We start from the raw sequence: 19,468 nt of genomic DNA, 5'->3' as shown, positions 1-19,468 counted from the left end.
AAAAATAAAAAGCGGGACGCCTGGGTGACTCAGTGGGTTAAGCCTCTGCCTTTGGCTGAGGTCATGATCTCAGGGTCCTGGGATCGAGCCCCACATCAGGCTCTCTGCTCAGCAGGAAGCCTGCTTCTCCCTCTCCCTCTGCCTGCCTCTCTGCCTACTTGTGATCTCTGTCAAATAAATAAATCTTTAAAAAAATTTCTTTTTAATTAAAAAAAATAAAAAGCATGTTAACTATCATTTTTAGGAAAATCTACAGAAAGTAAAGCTTAACAACTCCTAGTAGTATTACTCAGAAGAGGGAGAAAGCCTTTTAACTTTTTAAAAGACTTTATTTATCTGTCAGAGAGAGTGAGCAAGAGCGAGAGGGCAAGCAGCAGGCAGAGGGAAAGGCAGGCTCCCTGCCCAGGAAGGAGCCTGATGCCAGACTCGATCCCATGACCCTAGGATCATGACCTGAGCCAAAAACAGACCCCCAACTGAGCTACGCAGGCAGCCCCAGAAAGCCTTTTAAAGCACTTCACTAGGGGGGCCCAGGGGGCTCAGTTTTGCTCAGGTCATGATCCCAGGGTCCTGGCTGAACCACGCATAGGGCTCCCTGCTCAGCCAGAACCCTGCTTCTCCCTCTCCCAATTCCCCTGCTTGTGTTCCCTCTCTTGCTGTCAAATAAGTAAATAAAATCTTTTAAAAAATAAATAAATAAAGCACTTAACTAGATTACTGAATGACAGGGACATAATCTTTTAATTCGACTAAAATTGACTAAAATTTGCAGCCATTAACAACTGCCTTGAAAAGATCTCCAGTTATCTTGTCTGTATTTCAGATGTAAACAGACTAAGCTTTGCCAATAATCTTATCAAATTACTACATACCTCTTTCCTTAACAAATAAGAAAAACAATCTTACTCCACGGGTAAAACCATCTTAATTACAAAATGCCAATCTATCATCTAGGGTCTTAACTCTGACAAAACTATAGTATAAATCATACTGATATTTGAAGAGATACGAAGCATTTATAAAAACTTTCCTATAGTATAACTAGGTTCTTACAATCCTTAAAGCATATCTGGGACTTCTGACCCTGGTGCCCCAAGAGACAACATATTAAGGGCATGATTTAGGTCTTCCGTGTTTCCCAGCAGACAGCACTGCAAATGGTGGGAACAACTATGTGTTGACCAAATCTTCCTCAGTGGTAGACTGTACTATCATCACTATCTTTGGCAATCTATAACATCAGAAAAAACACCAGGCTTTCTCTCTCCACACCAATTCTACCACAGTCACAACTGCTCAAATGAAAAAGCTACCTTTGCCATTGCTACTTCCTTAACTGAGATGGGACTTACTCTCTTCTCATGAATATGGGCCAGGACATCAAGCTCTCAGTCCCAACTGAACAAAGCAGAAATCCAGAATTTAACTTCAGTTCAGGTATCAGCCAGAGGGCTTGCTCAGATTTTAATCTATAAATATATTCCTCCGCATTTATTTTCTGATGAAAAAATATAAAAAACACACAATTTCTCTTAAGAAAAAAGAATATCAATTCAAAGCAAAAAAACTCATTTAAAATCATTCATTATAGGGGCGCCTGGGTGGCTCAGTGGGTTAAAGCCTCTGCCTTCCGCTCAGGTCGTGGTCCCAGGGTCCTGGGATCGAGCCCCGCATCGGGCTCTCTGCTCAGCGGGGAGCCTGCTTCCTCCACTCTCTCTGCCTGCCTCTGTGCCTACTTGTGATCTCTGTCTGTCAAATAATAAATAAATAAAATCTTTAAAAAAAAAAATCATTCATTATGGGGCACCTGGCTGGCTCAGCCAGAAGACCATGTGACTCTTGTCTCCTGAGCTCGATCCCCATGTTGGGTGTAGAGCTTACTTAAAAAAAAAAAAATTTTTTTTTTAAACAGTTCATTAAACATGAAACGTCCTAAGGCAACTCCCCAAAACAGGTCGGAGGGCAATGCTACGAAAGTCACATACACAAAACTGCATTAGTCCTCGACTTCACCCTCTGTTAACAAAACGGCAAGAACGCTGTTTTACAGAATATAAACAGAAACAGTCTTGATGTTCTAACAGAATTATACAAAACCAGAAGAGGAGGTGTTTCAAGAATACCTATAGTTACCTAAACTGCAACTTATTTCTTTGTGAAATTAAGCTCACATAGCAGAATCACCTGTATGTACAATGAAAGCATTAAAAAATGTAACAGCCGAAGAAATCAGAGTATTTTATTCAGTATTTTTTTTAAATCACCATCTTTTATGAACACATCGTTTTAAATAGTAAAATGTAAATCCAACCCTTCCTTTCCTATATCTCAGCCTAGTTAAAGACTTTTTCTGGCTAACTGAATTTGAAATCCTAAGGCACCTAATAGTAGCCAAGTCCAACTACCCACTACCCTATTGGCTCAAAGGAAACCCCGCCCCGAACAGCCACAGTAACTGAACATCAAGGGAACTCCAAGAAAGGTTGTCCCCGGCCACATTTCTAGTCTCTGATAACTCTCCGCCCCTCCCCCCCACAATCACCGCTGCGGAAGCATGGTCACAGCACGAGCAGCCACTCCACCGCAAGACTCCAACGAAAGGACCCTGAGCACCTCGCCCCAATAATTACAATTCGGGGAGGGGGGAGTGGCAGTGACCATGCTCCCAATCTCCAAGGCGGAGCGGTGCCATCGACGCTGCGTGGAGCTAAGCAGAGACAACAGCTCTGGCACCCAGCTCTCCTGCCCCAGGCAAAAGGCATGGCCCAGCCACAGGAGTAAGTCCTGACACCTCCGCAGCTCAGAGTCGGCGGGAGCCCCTCCCACCCTACGGAGACGTAGGGCGGGGCAGATCTGGGCGCCGCGACTCCAAGCCAGACCGGACAGCGGGCTTTCCCGAACCCCGCCTCACTTGCCAAGGAGGCGGAAACCGGGGGGAAGGGGAGGACGGCCTGGGGGAGTGGCATCGCCGCTCCGTACGGCCCCTCCGGCCAACCGGATCCTGAGAAGGCGGAGGAAAGCCGACTTCACGCCCCCTCCCAGCCGCGCCCCGAAGCCACACGCGGGAGACCCCTTGCCCGTCCCCCAACCCCAGCAGGCCAGTGCGCGGCTGCCCAGCCGAGGCCCCGCCCACCTCGGGAAGACAGGAGGGGTGGTCGACCGCAAACAGCACTTAGCCAGGGCCGCCCCGCCCCTTTCTCCACAATCGCACGCGCGCGCCGGCCCCGCCCCTGAACGGCGGCGCGAGAGCCCGCCCCCTCCGCGCGCACCGGGACTACGCTCTCCTCCCCCTCCCGCACGAAGAGCTACCCCGCTCCGCCCCCCACCCCCCTCACACATCCACACACCTCCCGCCCGCCTGCTCTACGGGAAGCCGAGGAGGTCAGCCCCCCCCCTAAAAATACACACCCTCGAGTCCAGCGTTACCCGCCACCAGGCTCCCCGCCCCGACCCTGGCCCGGCGTGCTCTCACCGCAAAGCTGCTCCGGCCGCTCCTCTCTGCGTGTCCCTCTCGGCGTGAGCCTTGGGCTCAGCAGGGAGGCCCCGAGAACGGCGCAGGCACAGGCCCGCCGAAGCGGACTGGCAGCCTCCTCTCCGCTAACGAAACGGTCACAGGCCCCGGTGCCCAGACTGGGAAGGAGGGAGGGAGGGAGGGAGGGAAACTCCGAGGGGGGAAGGGGAGGGGGGGAAAGATGGAGAAACCGTCTCCGCCGCCTCTACCGCCGCGGCCGCTTCTCTGTTACCCGGGAAATCCCGCCCACTCCCCCGGCCCGCCCCGCAGAGGGAAGACTCAACTTCGCTCCACCACAGGCCGCATTATCCGCCCGTCAAAGGTTTAACCAATCGCTGTCCCCTGCCTGCCGGCTGCCCGCCCCTTCCCCCTCGGCTGGGAGGGGAGGGGGAGCCGCTCACCTTCTCCACGCCCCTATTGGCGGGGAGCTTCCCTAACTCAACCCCGCCTATTGGAGACGAATTGCAGAATCCCACCTCCACGCCTCAATACTATTGGAGGAAGCAGGGGAGCTCTTCACATCTCATTGGAGGACTCCATATATCCCGCCCCGTGCGGTCCAGCCACAGGCCCAACAAGTCGGCTCCCGCCCTCGCCGGTCATCGCATTGGAAGGTAAGTAACCGATGTGGGGTAAAATGTCCGTGAGATAGGCTCCGCCTCCAACCACCCGATTGGAGAGCTCGGCGCCGGTAGCAGCCTCCATTGGCCAGGACGCCCGTCTAGAAAGGACCTGACTCCGCCCCGCGCGAGGAGGCTGAACCTTAGCAGTCCTTTTGTGGAATGTTTACACTAGAGACTGAAGTGCAGAGAGTTCCAGGGCCCGAAACAGGAGGGGGCGCGGAGCTCAGCACGCTGAGATCCGAAGCCCTGGGATTTGAAAGCGAGAGGCACCAGCACTACCACCATGGAGGATCCCTTACAAGGAAAAAAAAAAAAAAAGAAAGAAAGAAAGAAAGAAAAAGAACCTCATTCTATCCAGTTCTCTCTACAATTTACATTTCCGCACTCTGCCTCCTTATAAACACAAATATCCGGAGCAACCGGATCCGTACAGCTCCTATCAGTACGTACAGAATTAAGAGCTGGAGACTAAAGCCGAAAAAGAGCCCCAGTGGTTGCCAGCGCGCTGCTAGGGGTGGCTGCACACTTCTAACACCGACAATCCCTAAACTTGAGTATGCAGTCCTAAGAGGGCGGAGATAACCAAAAAGAAGGCAGGGCCCTAACAGCCACCGCCCTGGCAAGCCTCCGGAAGGCGGAGCATGAGATGTAAGGCGTTTGCGATCTCCCGGGTAGATCTAGAGGCATACTCCGACTCGAACTGAATCAGAAGACCAAACAGGCCACAGTATAAATGAACTTTCACCCCACGCTTCATACAAAGAATAAAAATTCCACAGTTGATGACAAAAGATAAGAATGGCTGTTCACCTACTCCTTTGGCCAACAAGTGTTAATGGCAGTCCCTAAGCCCTCTCTGTGTAGGTTATAGTGCTTCAACCGCACAGAGACAAAGTGCTTGCAGTGCCTAGGTTGCTTTTATTTATTCACCAAATGAGGTGGAGAACGGACGCTGGCCCTGCTTTGGGGGGCGCTCAAGGAGCGCCAGGAAAGGAGGGGGCGGGACTAGAATTTTCCCGCTCTCCGGCAAAAAGGCTACTCCCCCGAGAGCCCTGTCAGTCCCCAAGTGGCAGGCCCCAGGGAACCAGCTCCCAGGTCCTATCTTGTCCTCCCTCTGCAATCCAGCGGAGACCGCAACGAAACCAGCGCTGGCAACAGGTGGGCCTGACTCCAAGAATGGCTTCCAGCCGCAAGGACAAGGCACTGAACTGTGAACTCCATGAAAGATGAAAGACAAGCCCTGCCCAAAGACGGAGCTCTAAAAATAAGTCACACCAACGAAAGCGACCCTCGAGTCAAACCTCTCCGAGGTTAGGAAGAAGCGACACTTATACAGAACTTATGGAGGGTTATCTTTCACTCTGGGCCGTCCCCTGCTCCCTGGACTGGGTGCCACACGACGCTCCACCTAGACGTCAAGAACCACTTCGAATCCAAGCAGGATTGGGCCGCCCCCGACTCCTGCCAGTAGGGAGTGAACCACCCCGGACCTTGCCTAAAGCACCCAGGCCAAGCTTAGGTGCTCAGAGTTTTAGATAAAGCCACCTACGGACAAGCTGCCAGCGTCCGCGGCGTTCTCAAGTGAAATTCAGGGCGATCTCGGGGAAGTCAAGAGGCGCGGGAACGGCCAGGCCACAGGGTCAGAACTTTAGTAATTGGCCCGGAAGGCCAGATCCAGCCCTCCTCCCCAACCGTGCAGAACCCCTGGAGCCGAGGCCCCCGAAATCCACTCAAGCCGTTAACCCCTAACTTCATCGCAAAGCTACCAGATCTCGAGCCTTAGAGGAATCATTGTGTGCCTTTCAGCTCTCTTCGCCCCTCTACCTCCATCCCCACCCCCCCGCCAAGGACTCCAAACCCGGGACTTCCGGGCGGGAGGACAGTTCGAAGGAGCAAGGCGGGACTCACACATGTGCGGAGCGCGCACACAGGCTAGAGGAGGGGGCGGAGTACAGGGGGTGGACTTCCCCCTCCCAGCTCGCTCGGGCGGAGGGGGCGGAGACTATCCATCTCACCAACCAGGAGTGGGGGCGGGACCTTGCGCCTCACGTAAGCCGCAGGAATCCTCCCTCCGCCCTTCACGGAAAAAAATCCTAGCAACTTAAACTCCAGCCAGGCCTCCGATAGGCGGAGCTCGGGAGAATGTCATCCAGTCGAGAACCGAGAAGGAAAAAAGGGAGTCTCGCCCAGCCAGTGGAAGACAAGAGAAGGCGGGCCCTCTGGAGGAGCCCGAGGTGGGTGGAAGAGAGAGGGAAAGGCCCCGCCCCTCAGCTCCCCTCCGGGCGGGTTGCACAAGCGGCCGCTGGAGTAGATAGTAAACAGGCTAGGCCGAGGAGTGGAGGCAGGGGCAGCTCGGCGCTCCGTGGGCCGGGGCGCCGGCGCCTCCTCTCCCCGCGTCGCCCCACCCGACCCCGGCGGTTAGCGCCGGCGCCCCGCCTTCCAGCCCGCGGCCGCCATCCCGGCTGACAGGCGCGCCCCCCGCGCCCCTCCCCGCCCGCTGATGCATTTCCTTTTCCCGATTCCGAGCGTGGAGACTGTTTTCCCAGTTTCCGACCTTCACTGCCCCTTTCAGGCCACCCCCTCGTGGGCGCGCTCACACGCCCGCGCCCCCGCCCCCGCCCCTTCAGCGGGCAAGCCGCACCGCCGGGGGAGGGGAAGGGAGCCGCCGCCGCCGCGGCCGCCCTGGTGGGCGGGGAAGGAGGCAGCTCCATGTTTGCAAGGGGATCAGCTGGGGCCGCGGGTCGAAGCCGCCACGGAGTTCCTGGAGGTTTTCCGCACCCCCAGGCCGAGTTCCGCGCGGGCTCGCGGCCTGGCGGGTTACGGCGCCGAATGCTGGCTCTACTGCCACGGCTCGGGAGTTCGGAGAACACAGACCGGCGCTCCGCGGAGCTGGTGCCCAGGCGCGGGGGGCTCTTTCCGGTGCCCTCCCCCGCCGCCGGTCGCCCCTCCCGCAAGTCCGGCATTGCCCCCGCCCCCAGAGTCCATAACAACCGCGGCCCACGGCGCCCGCGCCTCTCGGATCGCGCCCACCGCCCCCTCCGCCAAGTTTGCGGACCGAAACAAAACCATCCGGGCGGCTGCCGCCCTCGCCCAGCATGGTTAGCGGGGAAAGCTGCGGGCTCCGGCTCGCTCGCGAACTCCAGCTCTCAACCAACTCCGGGCGCCGCGGGCTCAGTGGGCCTGGCCCGCCGGTCTCAGGCCGCCGCCCCCTGCCGAGCCCGCGCGCCGCAGCCCGGGCTGGGTTCCAGTCGGCGTACGGAGTATCCCCTATTTTCTTCTTTACAATAATTTTTTTAAAGGCATTCCAGGAGCGAGGGGGGGGAGGGAATCTCCCCCTACCCGCCCCTTACCCAGTCCGCCTCCGAAACCTACCGAAACCGACTGCTCGGTGAAATAAACTAGGCAGCACGGCCGGCGCACTGGCGACCCGGGCTGGCCGACCCCCTCCCCACGAATCCGGCCGGGCTTGGAAATACACACACTGGCGAGCGGGCGGCGCCAAGAGCTCTCCTTCCTGGCCTGCCCCGCGCCTCCCTCGACCGCCGGACTCCGAGCCTCCCCTAGCTCCGTCCCGGGGCCGACGGCGCCCGCACCGTGGCGGACTGGCCAGAGCCACAGGCCGGCGAGCTAGCCCCCCAAACGCCCGAGATTGGGGAGACCAAATTAAAAGCAGCTGTTTAACATACCTTCCGAGCCAGGCGAGGAGTCCTGAATGGGGAGGAACGCCTCCCACGGGCCATTGGCTCCCCGGCGCTAGCGTCAGTCAGCCTGGGCCCGCCTCCTCCCTTCGCTCCGCCTCTTCCCCTTCATTGAACGCTCCCTCCCTCCAAAATACATTAAATAAATAAATTAAACTCGCCGCGAGTGGGAAGCGCATCCGTGGCAGAGGCCCCCATCTCTCCAGTCCCGCCCCCTCGAGTTTCTTGAGACCGATGGACTGGAAGGAGACCTGAGACTCAGAGATCCGCAGGGTGGACTCGGAGGAGGAGCCAGCGGGGCTACTTCCTTCGCACTCACACCCCATTTGGAGCTGGTAGGGGAGGCTGGTGGGGACATCCTAGCGACTGGCTGGAATGGCCCGACTCCCCAGGCTGTGTAACCTAGTCCGGTCCGGCCCTTCTGTTAGGCGGCTACCTAAACGAGTGGTGTGAGTGGTTAAGTCCCGCGTTCAGGCAACCGGCGCTGATCTGAGCACCTACCCTGGGTGAGGCAAACACATTCATACTGCACCTACTTCTGAGTGCGAATACAGAGGCTGGATGAGATGCTCTGTCTGTACCCTGCAAGGGCTCCAGACCTACCCGAGTTGATGTTGCAGCAAGAGCTAAGTAAGGTAAGGCAGAAATGTCTATATAAATAAATATAGAAGCTCAGAGCAGGGAGATTCTTCCTAGCTGAGGAAAACTGGGAAAGTCTTCGTGGAGGAGATGGCTGGCACTCAAGGAGGTTCTTTATGCTTTCATCAGGCAGAAATGAAGGGGTCAAGTCATTTTTAGCAAAGGACACAAAGGGGTAAGTGGAAAATATTGGTAAGGACCTTCAAATGTGGTTGTAGTAATGAAAATCAGGGTTGGAGAGATGGAATCAAACAGCAGAAAACTTTAATACCTGGTTAAAATTCTTAGACTTGCACAACATAATGTGCTAGCAGCATTGTCGCAGGACTACAGGCTCAGAGCTGTGATTTAAGATGCTCAACATCCCAGGAGCTGGATTGGTTCTGAGAGTGGTTGAGTGAGGAGTGCCTATAAGCAGCAAGGTGAGGCACAAAGGCTATTGTAATACTGGGTTTGTAGACTACAGACATACATCTTCTGGTGGAAGGCATAATACATGGTGGAACCAAGGGAAATTTTATTTTCTCTCTCCCAGCCACCCAATCCAGAAGGCCTTGCCTACCTTCAGTATCTCTCAAGTCAAAAACTCTCAGATCCTCTCATGAATCATTTGCTGTGTTTGTCCTAACTTCCAACCAGAAGTTGAAAGAGGCTACCCTACATCTCTGTGTTCAACAGAGCTGAGCCTGGGGCCAGAGCACATGGAGTGAACAAGAAAGACCTGTGGATTGAGGCATCCAGAAAAGGAAGTTCATGTGGTCAATGTGGGATGGGCAGAATGTGGAAGGCTTTAGAGTCCTGTGGGCAGAGTGGGGCCTGATGCTAGTTAGGCTGTCCCAACAATTCAGATGAGATGTAATGAGCACTTGACCAGAGCAGTGGCAGTAGGAAGCAAAAAGAATTAAAAAGGAGAGATGTATTTGACAGAGACTTAAGGGGCCTGGGTGACTAATTCAGTTTTGATGATGGAGGGAAAGGAGTCTGTGGCCTGGTATGTGAAGAGGTAGTAGAGTTCGAGGCTAGTGGTTGGGTAATCTGGGTTCTTTTTTTTTTTTTTTTTTTAAAGATTTTATTTATCTATTTGACAGAGAGAGATCATAAGTAGACGGAGAGGCAGGCAGAGAGAGAGAGAGAGAGAGGGAAGCAGGCTCCCTGCCGAGCAGAGAGCCCGACGTGGGACTCGATCCCAGGACCCCGAGATCATGACCTGAGCCGAAGGCAGCGGCTTAACCCACTGAGCCACCCAGGCGCCCCGGTAATCTGGGTTCTAGACATAGCCTGGCCAGTGACTGGTGATATATTTTTAGGCAAGTACTTCTTCCCCTGGGCCTGTTTCCCTCCTGTAAAAGGAGGGTGGAAATTGGAGTAGAAAGGCAGGCTCTAAGGACCCTTCCCTCACTCAGCATCTATAGGAAAGGGGATTATCTAATGGGGAGGGAAGCTTGCCATTAAGGAGAGAGGACAGGTTGGAAGAAATACTGATTTGGGAAGGACAGTGGATCATGTCATGTGAAATGGGGACTAGAATTTGGGAGGTAGCTTGGTTGATGGAATCATTGAAGGAGAGGGTGTGGAGCAGGGAAGACCAGGAGATGTGGACTGTGTAGTTAGTGGGAGGCCCAGTACCTAGCAGGGCCACGGAGGTAAAGGTTCATTCTCAGACCAGGGGGCTCCCTAGGGTGAGAACCAAGTTTTTCTAAATCAGAATAGAAATCCTCTGATGTCTGGAAGCCCATCTCAGATTTCTACTTTTTTTCCCAAGAGATTCTGCCCTAGATGAAGGCATAACAGATACTGTGTGAATATGAGATGAGGCATAGTAGTAGACCAGAAAGAACATTAGTCTGGAAGTTGAATCCCATGTTCTTACTTAGTCTCTTTTTATTATCCATGGATCAGCCTCCTGTCCGGTACAAGAGTGTAACAGCAATCCTTGCCCTGTTATGAAGATCAGATGTGACGATTAAATGTGCTTTAATACACCTAGTAAAGTTCTGAGCTTCTTGGAGGCCAAAGGCCCAAGCATTTGACTGTAAGCCTAAACAGCAAGTGGTATACTGTGGAGGAAGTAATGGAACATTTGCACCCGGAGTAGTTGCTCCACTCAGAGAACCAGATTTCGCTGACACTCTCTACCCACTGAAGTGCACCCGCCTGTGGCTGTCCCCACCTGAACAGCGCTCCCTAGACGGAGCTCCTTGAGGATAGCCGCTCTACCTAATTCACCTCTGAGCACCCAGTGCCCATAGTAATCAGGCACAGGAGGCCCCTTGGAAAGGGTCCAGGGATTATTGTTTCTGACTCAGTACTCTGATGACTACATAGGAGAAGGAATCCCAGACTCTTTGGGAAAGTAAGCATTTGTTTTGGTAACACTGACCCTCCAGCTGCATTGGTTACATCCACCCTTCCCCTCCCCTACTCTGTCAGGACAAAACAGTGAATGGATACTGATGAGGGCCTGCCTTCGAGAAGTCACATTGGGAAGCCAGGTTCTGCGTCCTAGGCCACTTCTGTGTGAGTTAGGGGTTATTATCCTAATTATAGTTGAGTAAACGGAGCAGTAGTGTGACTTGCCCAAGTCAAGCCTGTCTGGACCCAAAGCCTGAGCTTTGTCCACTCCCCCATGTGCTGTCTCTATACACACTAGGGCCCATGATCCAGTTGGAACTTGTGGAGAAAAACAGCCTCCCTCCTACCACCTTACCTTACCACCCTAATTCCAAGGGCAATTTGTCCCCCAGATAGTTCCAAATGATTTCTGGTCCTTTCCAAAGAAATTATATTCCACGAGGCAAGATATTTCTCCCAACCACATACATACATGCGTCCTTACCTCACACCACCACTCAGAACTGCCACACCTAGGACACCCTGTCTCACAGGCATCGCGCATTGTGTGTGTGTGCACACCCTCATTCACAGGACTCATTTAGTTCTTTAGGGTGCTTATGGTAGGTGGTGATGGAGACATTTAGGGCCCGCACTTCAGTGACTCTGCCAAAAAGGTGTCAGTGCCAGTACCCTGCTGACAGAACCCCTGCCAGCTGTAGAGGACCGTTGCCAGTGTGGGAATACCCAGGTGAGGGGCATTTGAGGCTTGCTCTCCACTCCCCACCCAGGCCTTCCTATAGGTTCAAGGGGAAAAGCTCCAACTATTGGTTAGGATCCCAGTTTAGTCACCTGCTACCTGGATGTCTTTTGCAAGTTATTTATCTTCTCAATTTCCTTTATCTATAAACTAAGAATAAGAATACCTACTTCAGTGGGCTGTTGTGAGATGAAAAATAAAGTGTGCCTGCGGTGCTTGGCTAGCTCAGTCTGTGGAGCATGGGGCGCTTGATCCTGGGATTGTGAGTTCAAGCCTTATATCAGGAATAGAGATTACTTAAAAAAAAAAAAGAAAAGAAAAAAGTATACCTAGCATTTAGGGGGATTCACAGGCCTTTTTCTCCTTCATCTCCTCACCATCCCCTCTCATTCTGGCCTTTTACACCCAAATTCCCTCGTTTTGCAGTCTGAGAGAAGAGCCCAGGACTGTCCTAAAAGACCCCGCAGTGGGATTCTACTGTGTGAAGAAACCATTTCTCTGGCAAGCAACTGCCTTAGCTTGTACTACTCCATGTTTCTAATTTCTGGGTGGTTTGGAGGCTTGGAATTTTTTAGTGGGTTTCAAGATTGCTACTTACGGCCATGAAATGTCTTCCCTTCACTGAGGGTTAATAAAAAATAAGTAGAACATTATGTTCCCCAGTTTACCTGGCTTTACATTTTCAAAGAAAAAAAAATTTTTTTTTGGTATGTCAGTTGTTTGGTGACTTTTTTTTTTTTTTTTTTTTTTTTTTTTTTTTTTGTAAAGCAGCAGGTTCCTTTGTCTGCTTGCAACCTTACTCAAGAGTCCTAATATGGAAGAGATAACCAGGGGCCTTGCTGTGGTTGGAGACAGCCCAAGCACTGCAGTCTCCACTCTTTCACCTCCCATTCATACCACCTCCCTTTCAGCCCCTGCCCCGCGAGACCACGAGTGAACCTACATTTCCAAATCCTGTTCATTCATCCTAACTGCTCTCTTCCACTGACCAGGCTGGGACAATACAACCTGGCCATGTCCTCTATTACTTGTCTATTAATCAGAATAATTCACAGGCTTTTTATCCTCTCCTTAACATTGGTAACTCCAAATGTCTCTCCTCTCTTCTTGCCCTCCTCCTTCTGTTCTCACCCACTTCCAAGACCTCCAGCTTTTATCTAAACTAAGTCTCCAGTTGACATCTCCAGCCTAGTATCTGTCCTGAATGTTAGACTCCATACATCCACTGGCTGCTACCATAGAATAAGGTATTCATTCAAGGTCAGCGAAGCAAAGGAGACCCGACGGGATGAAATGACTGACCTAAGCTCAGTTGAGCATCTGGCCAGTTTTGAGGCTTTAGACAACTACATTAGCTTAGAGAAGTAGCCAGCTTCTGATGTGGGGGAAGGGGTGGAAGGAAATGAGCCTGGAGTTGGAAGGGGCACTGTGCCTTTTTTGACTACCTTCTATCTACATCTCACTGTCTTTCTTTTCTACTTTTTTTCATCTCCATCTGAGTCCTAACAACCATGACAGACATATTACTCTGAACAGGTGAAAAAGGATCATTGCTCCCAATCTCCATTCAACACTTCTAGCTAGGATTCTGGTGTAGCTAGCTATGTCCACCTTGGCCTTGGCTGGAAAAAATATGGGTACTTAAGACTGCAGTATGCCAGTGTAACTTAAAGAGAAGTTGAATCACTGTTGTACACCTGCAACTAATGTAACATCATATGTCTGCTATACTCAATGAAAAAAAAAAAAAGGCTGCAGCATGCCAGATTTAGCTTATAAATAGATTTTTATAAAAGTGATGGTAAGTGGTGGAGGGAGAATAAACACTTCAACAGGTTTCTGAGACAGCACTTGTCCTTCCTTTTGTAGTGAAGACCCAGTCTTCTCTGTGGTCAGTTAAGAGTAACAATCCACAACACTTGATATTCACAACCGTTTTGATGGTAACTATAGGGCAGATACCCCCCAAGAGAAAATCTGTTTCCCACCCTAGTGGGAGCTTTAGTTCCTGCCCTTGTTAAGAGAACGGTGGTCTGTGAGTAGTGACCAAGGACTAAGGCAAATGTAAGAACCTCAGCAGGGAACTCTGGCACCTTGGTTGGTTCATTCCTTGACTCTGACTCACCCTGTCAGCTCCACATGGAGTAGCACAGAAACCTTCAAGGCCCAGGCCTTGGCCTGGGGACTACCTGCTTTCCAAGTTGTGGGCCAAGTGGGATGGGACCTAAGACAATACAGGGAAGGGGCAGCTTGAAAGAAGAGACTTTGAAAACAAGCTTAAAACTAGGGATTAGGAGTCAGAGCTGACCCAACCAGAGAAGGGCCTGATGGTACCTCTACAGGAACTCACCCTGTCCATCAAAGAACTAGCCCCTTAAAGAGCTGGAAGGCCTGTGGTAGTATCATCTAATGTAGCCGCTTCTTTTACAAAAAGGAAGCTAGGAGTTGGCTTGGGTTGAGTGGTGAGACCTCAAAACTACTTAAGAGCTCAGTCACTCTAGGAAGGCTTTCTTCCTGGCCCACTTCCCCCCAGGTCTCTGATCTGTGAGTTTCTGTGTGCATGTCTGCTTTTAAGAGTCTCATCTCCCTCAAGCTACAATGCTAAATAGTCCAGTCTCCCAAGAACTGGTCCCAATCTGTCATTTACCTGCATGTGGTGACATGGAGATTGACAATGGTAGGCTTCCTAAGCTGAGGGTGTCAGGGCACACTACTGCAGGAGTCCCATCCTAGCTGACAGGGACAGGCACGATGAAGGGACCAATGCTAGAGACAGTAAGTTGAAAAAATAGCACTCAAATGGGAAGAAGCCTGAGTTGGCCCACAGTGCTCTTCCCTGCCCCCTGCCCAAACACTTTTTCTTTCTTATGCTCTCAGCTGTATAGGCCAGCATTTGATAGTGGATTCTCTTGCTTTGTTCACACCTCCTGTGTGAGAGCCTTGACTTCCTGAACAGATCTAGGCTCTTTGTCTTCCCCTTTCTTTCCCTCTTCAAACACCTAGCTCAGGTAGGCTCACATTTTGAGAAGTCACTCTTCACAATGGTAAAAGCTACAAGTAAACTATGGCAGTAGGGGAAAGCTATTGATTCCTTGCTCTCAGATTTAGGAAACATCAATTTGCTAACCTTCCTTAGAGTCAGGAACACAGACTAAGTGTTTCTGGCCTGGCTCATCCTGTCACTCAACCACCTACCAGGCAGGACCCAGGAATCTGCGCTTTTTTGGAGCTCTTACAAGTTATAACCTCACCAATCCTCAGATGTGCAACTCATGTATAACTTCTGAATTTGCAGAACACTTTGGTTACAGCCTCTTCAAACAAAAGACAGTTCAAGGCCAACTCCTCCAGATCTCTTATCATTAATCTCGTTTCCTCCATATTTTCCCAAACCCCTCTAATTTCTCAGATTTCCCTGTTCACCTCTTATGCTTGCTTGCTCCCAACAGAACACACTCATCCAGGGAAAGGGTTGGCTTAATCTTTTGTTCTACACTTCAGCTCTTGATTAAAGTAAAAAGCTCGAAAAATCTGTTGGGAGATCAGGAGATGGATCCTTAGAGGGAATCTAGTATAAGAGTTAACAACAGGGGGCGCCTGGGTGGCTCAGTGGGTTAAGCCGCTGCCTTCGGCTCAGGTCATGATCCCAGGTCCTGGGTTCGAGCCCCGCATCGGGCTTTCTGCTCAGCAGGGAGCCTGCTTCCTCCTCTCTCTCTGCCTGCCTCTCTGCCTACTTGTGATTTCTGTCAAATGAATAAATAAAATCTTTAAAAAAAAAAAAAGAGTTAACAACAGGTGGTTTCAAATCAGATGATCGGGGTTCTTGATTGGTTAATTACATTTTCCTGTGCCTCAGTTTTGTTTGTTTTATCAATACCTACCTCAAAAAATTGTTCTGAGGGTGGTGAATAGTAACTAGAAAGCACTTTGAACAGTTTGTGGAACAGAATTAAGGACCCAGTAGACGTTAGCTATCACTTTTATTTAAAAACACCCCAATATTTGCACACTCTCCAGGCCAGAACTGCCCCAACTGGGCAGGCTGTCACTGGTCAACAGGGAGTAGCTACATGGCATGGGGCATGGTACTACATGGACAAAGCTTCTGGTTCCATTCTGAGAGAGAGATGCAAATGAATGACTCAAGATCTTCCCACAAAGACCAGTGTACCCCTATGTATGGTGTTTCCTGCAAGAATGATCCCTTTGGTACTCTGCAGACCTCAGGATCCTACACCAGGAGGTCCTACCTGGGAGTATCAGTCACCAACTCTGTCACCCTATATGCAGCATAGGCTCAGGATCAACTACCTGGAATTTAGGAACAGCTCATACTCTGAAAGGAGAGCTAAAAAAAAATTCCCTCTGGTTTCCAAGGACAAAACACTATCTTGATCTTTGAAAAAGAGCAACACAGTGAAGAGGCCAACATCAAACCAACCTGAGCTCCAGTTCTACAGCAAATCACTATAATCTTCCAAACCTTACCTTCCACATCTATATAGAAATAGAAGGGAGTGAACATACTAATCTCACTCAATTATTTTCAGGTTTGAATGAGGTAATGGGGGGGAAAAGCACCAAGCACAGAGACTGGCACCCAGCAAGCCTTCAACTGGTGGTTTCCTTTGCCTGCCCAGAGCTAGGGCTGTGTTCTATGGATATAGCAAATGGCTCTTAGAACTGAAAGTCTCAGATACCTAGGTCCCTCCCTGCCTCCCCAACCCTCCCAGATCAGCTCTTGGACCCCCCTCTCACCTTCCCGGCCCAGAATGCTACTAAACTGATGAAGCTAAAAGGGTTTGATCATGTTGGTATATTTATATGTAAATACAAAACTGTATCGCTATAAGATATTGATATGAACATTTACAATTATTTTCTGAATCTGACTCAGTCCATTGATGTTAAATACAAAATGAAAAGATTGTAAAAATAAGAATATATACATTCAAAGAGCTTATTATTACAGTATAAAATTATTGAGGTCTGATCAGCTGCCAACCTCATCTGGGATAGAAGGTTTAGGGGTTCCTGGGATTTTCTTGGGAATGTGGAGTGCTGGGGACTCTTGATTCCATCCCTGGCACATCAGGCTGGGCAGGCTGGGAGCAGACAGGGACAGGATGGGTGAATAGGGGGCAAACAGTGATTGCAGGCAACTGCCCTAGCCAGCCAGGGGTTAAGCATTATATTGACACAGAGCCCACCAAGCCTAAGCTCCAGGGTAGGCTGCTAGGCAGGAGGAGATGGGCATTTAAGTGGACAGGGCCAAGTTACATAAGAAAAGGAACTTCCTAGCAGAATAAATAGGGGCCCCAGTTCATTCTCCTAAGGAGGAATTCTCATAGTTGTTTTCTCTCTCACACACACCTGGGCTCCCTCTCCTTTCTTCTAAGACTTCGTACCAATTGCTCTTGGCTCTGACTGCTCATCTTTACTCCCAGACCCCAAGCTCCAAGGGACAGAAAGAGTGAAGAGGGGTCTGGAGTCACAGTGGAGGTCTATTCCTCAAATTGGCAAAGTAAACAGAATAAAATCATTAGATAAGGATAATTCATGCTGAGTTAAACCAGTGTCACCACAAATCAGAATTCTCAGCTCCAATATCCTGGAAAGAGATAAGTCATTATGTAAGAATGAGGGCCTGTGGCAGGAACATGAGGGATGAATATATGTGTGTGTCCTCTTCACCACTCTGGCGTCTGACAAGAGACATGATCCCCAGCCCCAGCTCATCCAGGATAAACAGTAGGGTCCAAGATGCAAAGAGTCCTGAACTGCAACACGGAGCCCCAGGAAAGTCTACAAAGGAGTATCTCTGTGTATATGTATTTATAGAATACAACCATATTATCACATACAATATATATTATATACACACATACATATGGACCCATACACATAAGTGCGTGCGCACACGCGCATACACACACACATACACACAGAATGACAGAAAAGACTGGAATACACGCCCTAGGTATAAACGTGCTTGGCACTCGGGACGTTCTCTAGAGTATGTAACTTGGTCAAGCTCTCTGGGAAGGAAGGTGGATGCTCACCAAACCTCCCCATCAAATCCTAGCAAAGGGAAGGAATGGGAAAGAGATCTTGAGAAGGGGAACGGCATTGGGAAAGGGGGGAGGGAGTTTCCTTCCCCACTTACCTCGGGGCCCCTGGCAAAAACCAATAGCCACAATTTGGTTTTAATAAGGCACAGTTCGATAGCAGGTGCTGGGAATTAAGAACACATTGCTACTGGACCCTTCGAGTGGCAATTTCACCACAACTATCTAGCCAAAGGGAAAGGCTGCCTTGCGTGCACGAGTGCGCCAGGAGACACGAGGAAGAGGTTGGTCCATTGCTTCAGCATAACTGATGGCAACCTATAGGCTCAGCGGTGTCCAGGGTAGTTTAAGGAAGGCTGGCCAGCACGTAGGAGGATCGTGGGACAGTTACTGACCCTCCATGGCCAGGAGGTTGTGACTGGAGGGCACCATGCCCTCCCTCTCTGCAAACTCCAGGATTGCCTTGTAGCAAAAATAGTACTGCTCAGGGGTCTGGATGCTGAAAGCCCTCTGGGTCCTCATGCGGGACACCGTCTGGAACACGTTAAGGGTGCCAAGCTCCTCCAGCTGTGCCAGGCAGATGTCCAGTGAGCAGAAGGTACCTGAAGGAAGGAAAGAAGTGGTCATAACTGGTCTGTCTCTCCTGTCTATCCTTCCCTCTACCAAACGACCCAGACAGGCTGGATGAATGAATTCAAGGGCAAGGCGCCTCATGGTACGTAGCCAGGTGGCCTTAGGCCTGAAAGGATTCAAGGAGGAGGTCACTTTGGAGTGTTGGGGGTCCAGAGGAATGAGAAGCCTCTTGACTCAAGATAGTACAGCAGGTAACAGGAAGAGAAGGTGGGAAGGTGACAGAGAAGAACTACCTGCTTCAATCTTAGACAAGACAGAATGACAGCATTCCTACACCAGGGCCCTAATTTTTCAGAGACTCCACAACTCTTCCACAAAGACCTAATAGAAACCTATTCTTTCTGACTTTCTCCCAAAGTGACCTCTGAGCTATAAAGACTAGCAATCCCTGCAATGCACATCCCTTAAGGTAAAAGCTGCTAACTAGCTCTGGAATGACAGCACAGCTTGGGGTGGGGATCTCTTTAGGGAGGGGGATCAGAAGGAAGCAATAGCCCAGCTGAGCTCTCTGGAACATCCAGGTGATAGTGATGGGGCCAGAAGATAATCATGCTGATGGGATGTGTAAAGCATCAAGCCCTCGGGGCCCTGGCCTCTGAAGTATGTATTGTGGCTAGCACAGCTGGTGCCAGGGATACCAAAAGGACATTAAAGAGGAATTTTTCATGGCAGTTCACTACTGATAGATCAAATTCTCACATATTAGCGACTAAGAGCTTTGTTATTTCTCTCCCATCTTTACTACCCCTGGATGCTCTGTAAGCTACCGTGTCATCAGGTATATTACCTGTCCTGCCTATGCCCGCGCTGCAGTGGACGACAATGGGTGGTTCAGGGCACTGCCCTTTGGAGCGCGCTGCCATGCTGCTGACAGCCAGCCTCTGCTGCTTCCGGACTACTCTCAAGAAGTCGATGAGAGAAGCTGCCGAGGAAGGGACACCATAATCTGGCCAGCTCAGGAACTGAAAGTGGGTCACCTGGCGTTTCTGCCGCTCCTTGGATGAGAAAAGAAGCAAAAGTTAATGAGGTCATTTCAGCTTACCCCTGACTACATTTGGCTTTTCTAGTTTCCCAATTCCCTGGTATCCTCACCGAGGTTCCTGCCTACCACCCTCAACTTTCTCCACAATTGCTTTCCCACAAGCCTAAAGGAAAGGTTAACTGTCTGAAGAGGACAGAATTCCCTAGGTAGGATCCAGATTTCT

At 50.8% G+C, this 19,468-nt stretch overlaps 2 protein-coding genes and 1 long non-coding RNA gene across 5 annotated transcripts in view; 1 reads left to right on the top strand and 2 right to left on the bottom strand.

Moving 5' to 3' along the window:
* Positions 1–7,842, bottom strand: part of SIN3A (SIN3 transcription regulator family member A) — a 76,116-nt gene extending 68,274 nt beyond the window's left edge. The window contains exon 1 of one of the 3 annotated variants that reach the window (XM_047737226.1): positions 7,821–7,842. The gene's annotated coding sequence lies outside the window, so the exon portion shown is untranslated. Of the gene's footprint in view, positions 1–3,472; positions 3,748–5,487; positions 5,671–7,820 lie in introns of those variants that run through there. The other 2 variants (XM_047737228.1, XM_047737227.1) reach the window with 2 other exon arrangements.
* LOC125104622 (uncharacterized) lies at positions 2,521–19,139 on the top strand. Its single transcript, XR_007128667.1, has 3 exons — positions 2,521–2,777; positions 18,622–18,672; positions 19,027–19,139. It is a non-coding gene; the product is annotated as an uncharacterized LOC125104622 (long non-coding RNA).
* The window catches only part of PTPN9 (protein tyrosine phosphatase non-receptor type 9), an 85,221-nt gene continuing 81,278 nt past the window's right edge, over positions 15,526–19,468 (bottom strand). The window contains 2 exon segments of the mRNA XM_047737230.1: positions 15,526–18,232; positions 19,051–19,258. Of these exon segments, the coding sequence (XP_047593186.1) occupies positions 18,018–18,232; positions 19,051–19,258 (423 nt within the window). The 3' untranslated portion in view covers positions 15,526–18,017.

This window comes from Lutra lutra, chromosome 7 (assembly GCF_902655055.1).
Source record: "Lutra lutra chromosome 7, mLutLut1.2, whole genome shotgun sequence".
In the NCBI taxonomy this organism is placed as follows: Eukaryota; Metazoa; Chordata; class Mammalia; order Carnivora; family Mustelidae; genus Lutra; species Lutra lutra.
This window is presented reverse-complemented; position numbering and strand designations above follow the sequence as displayed.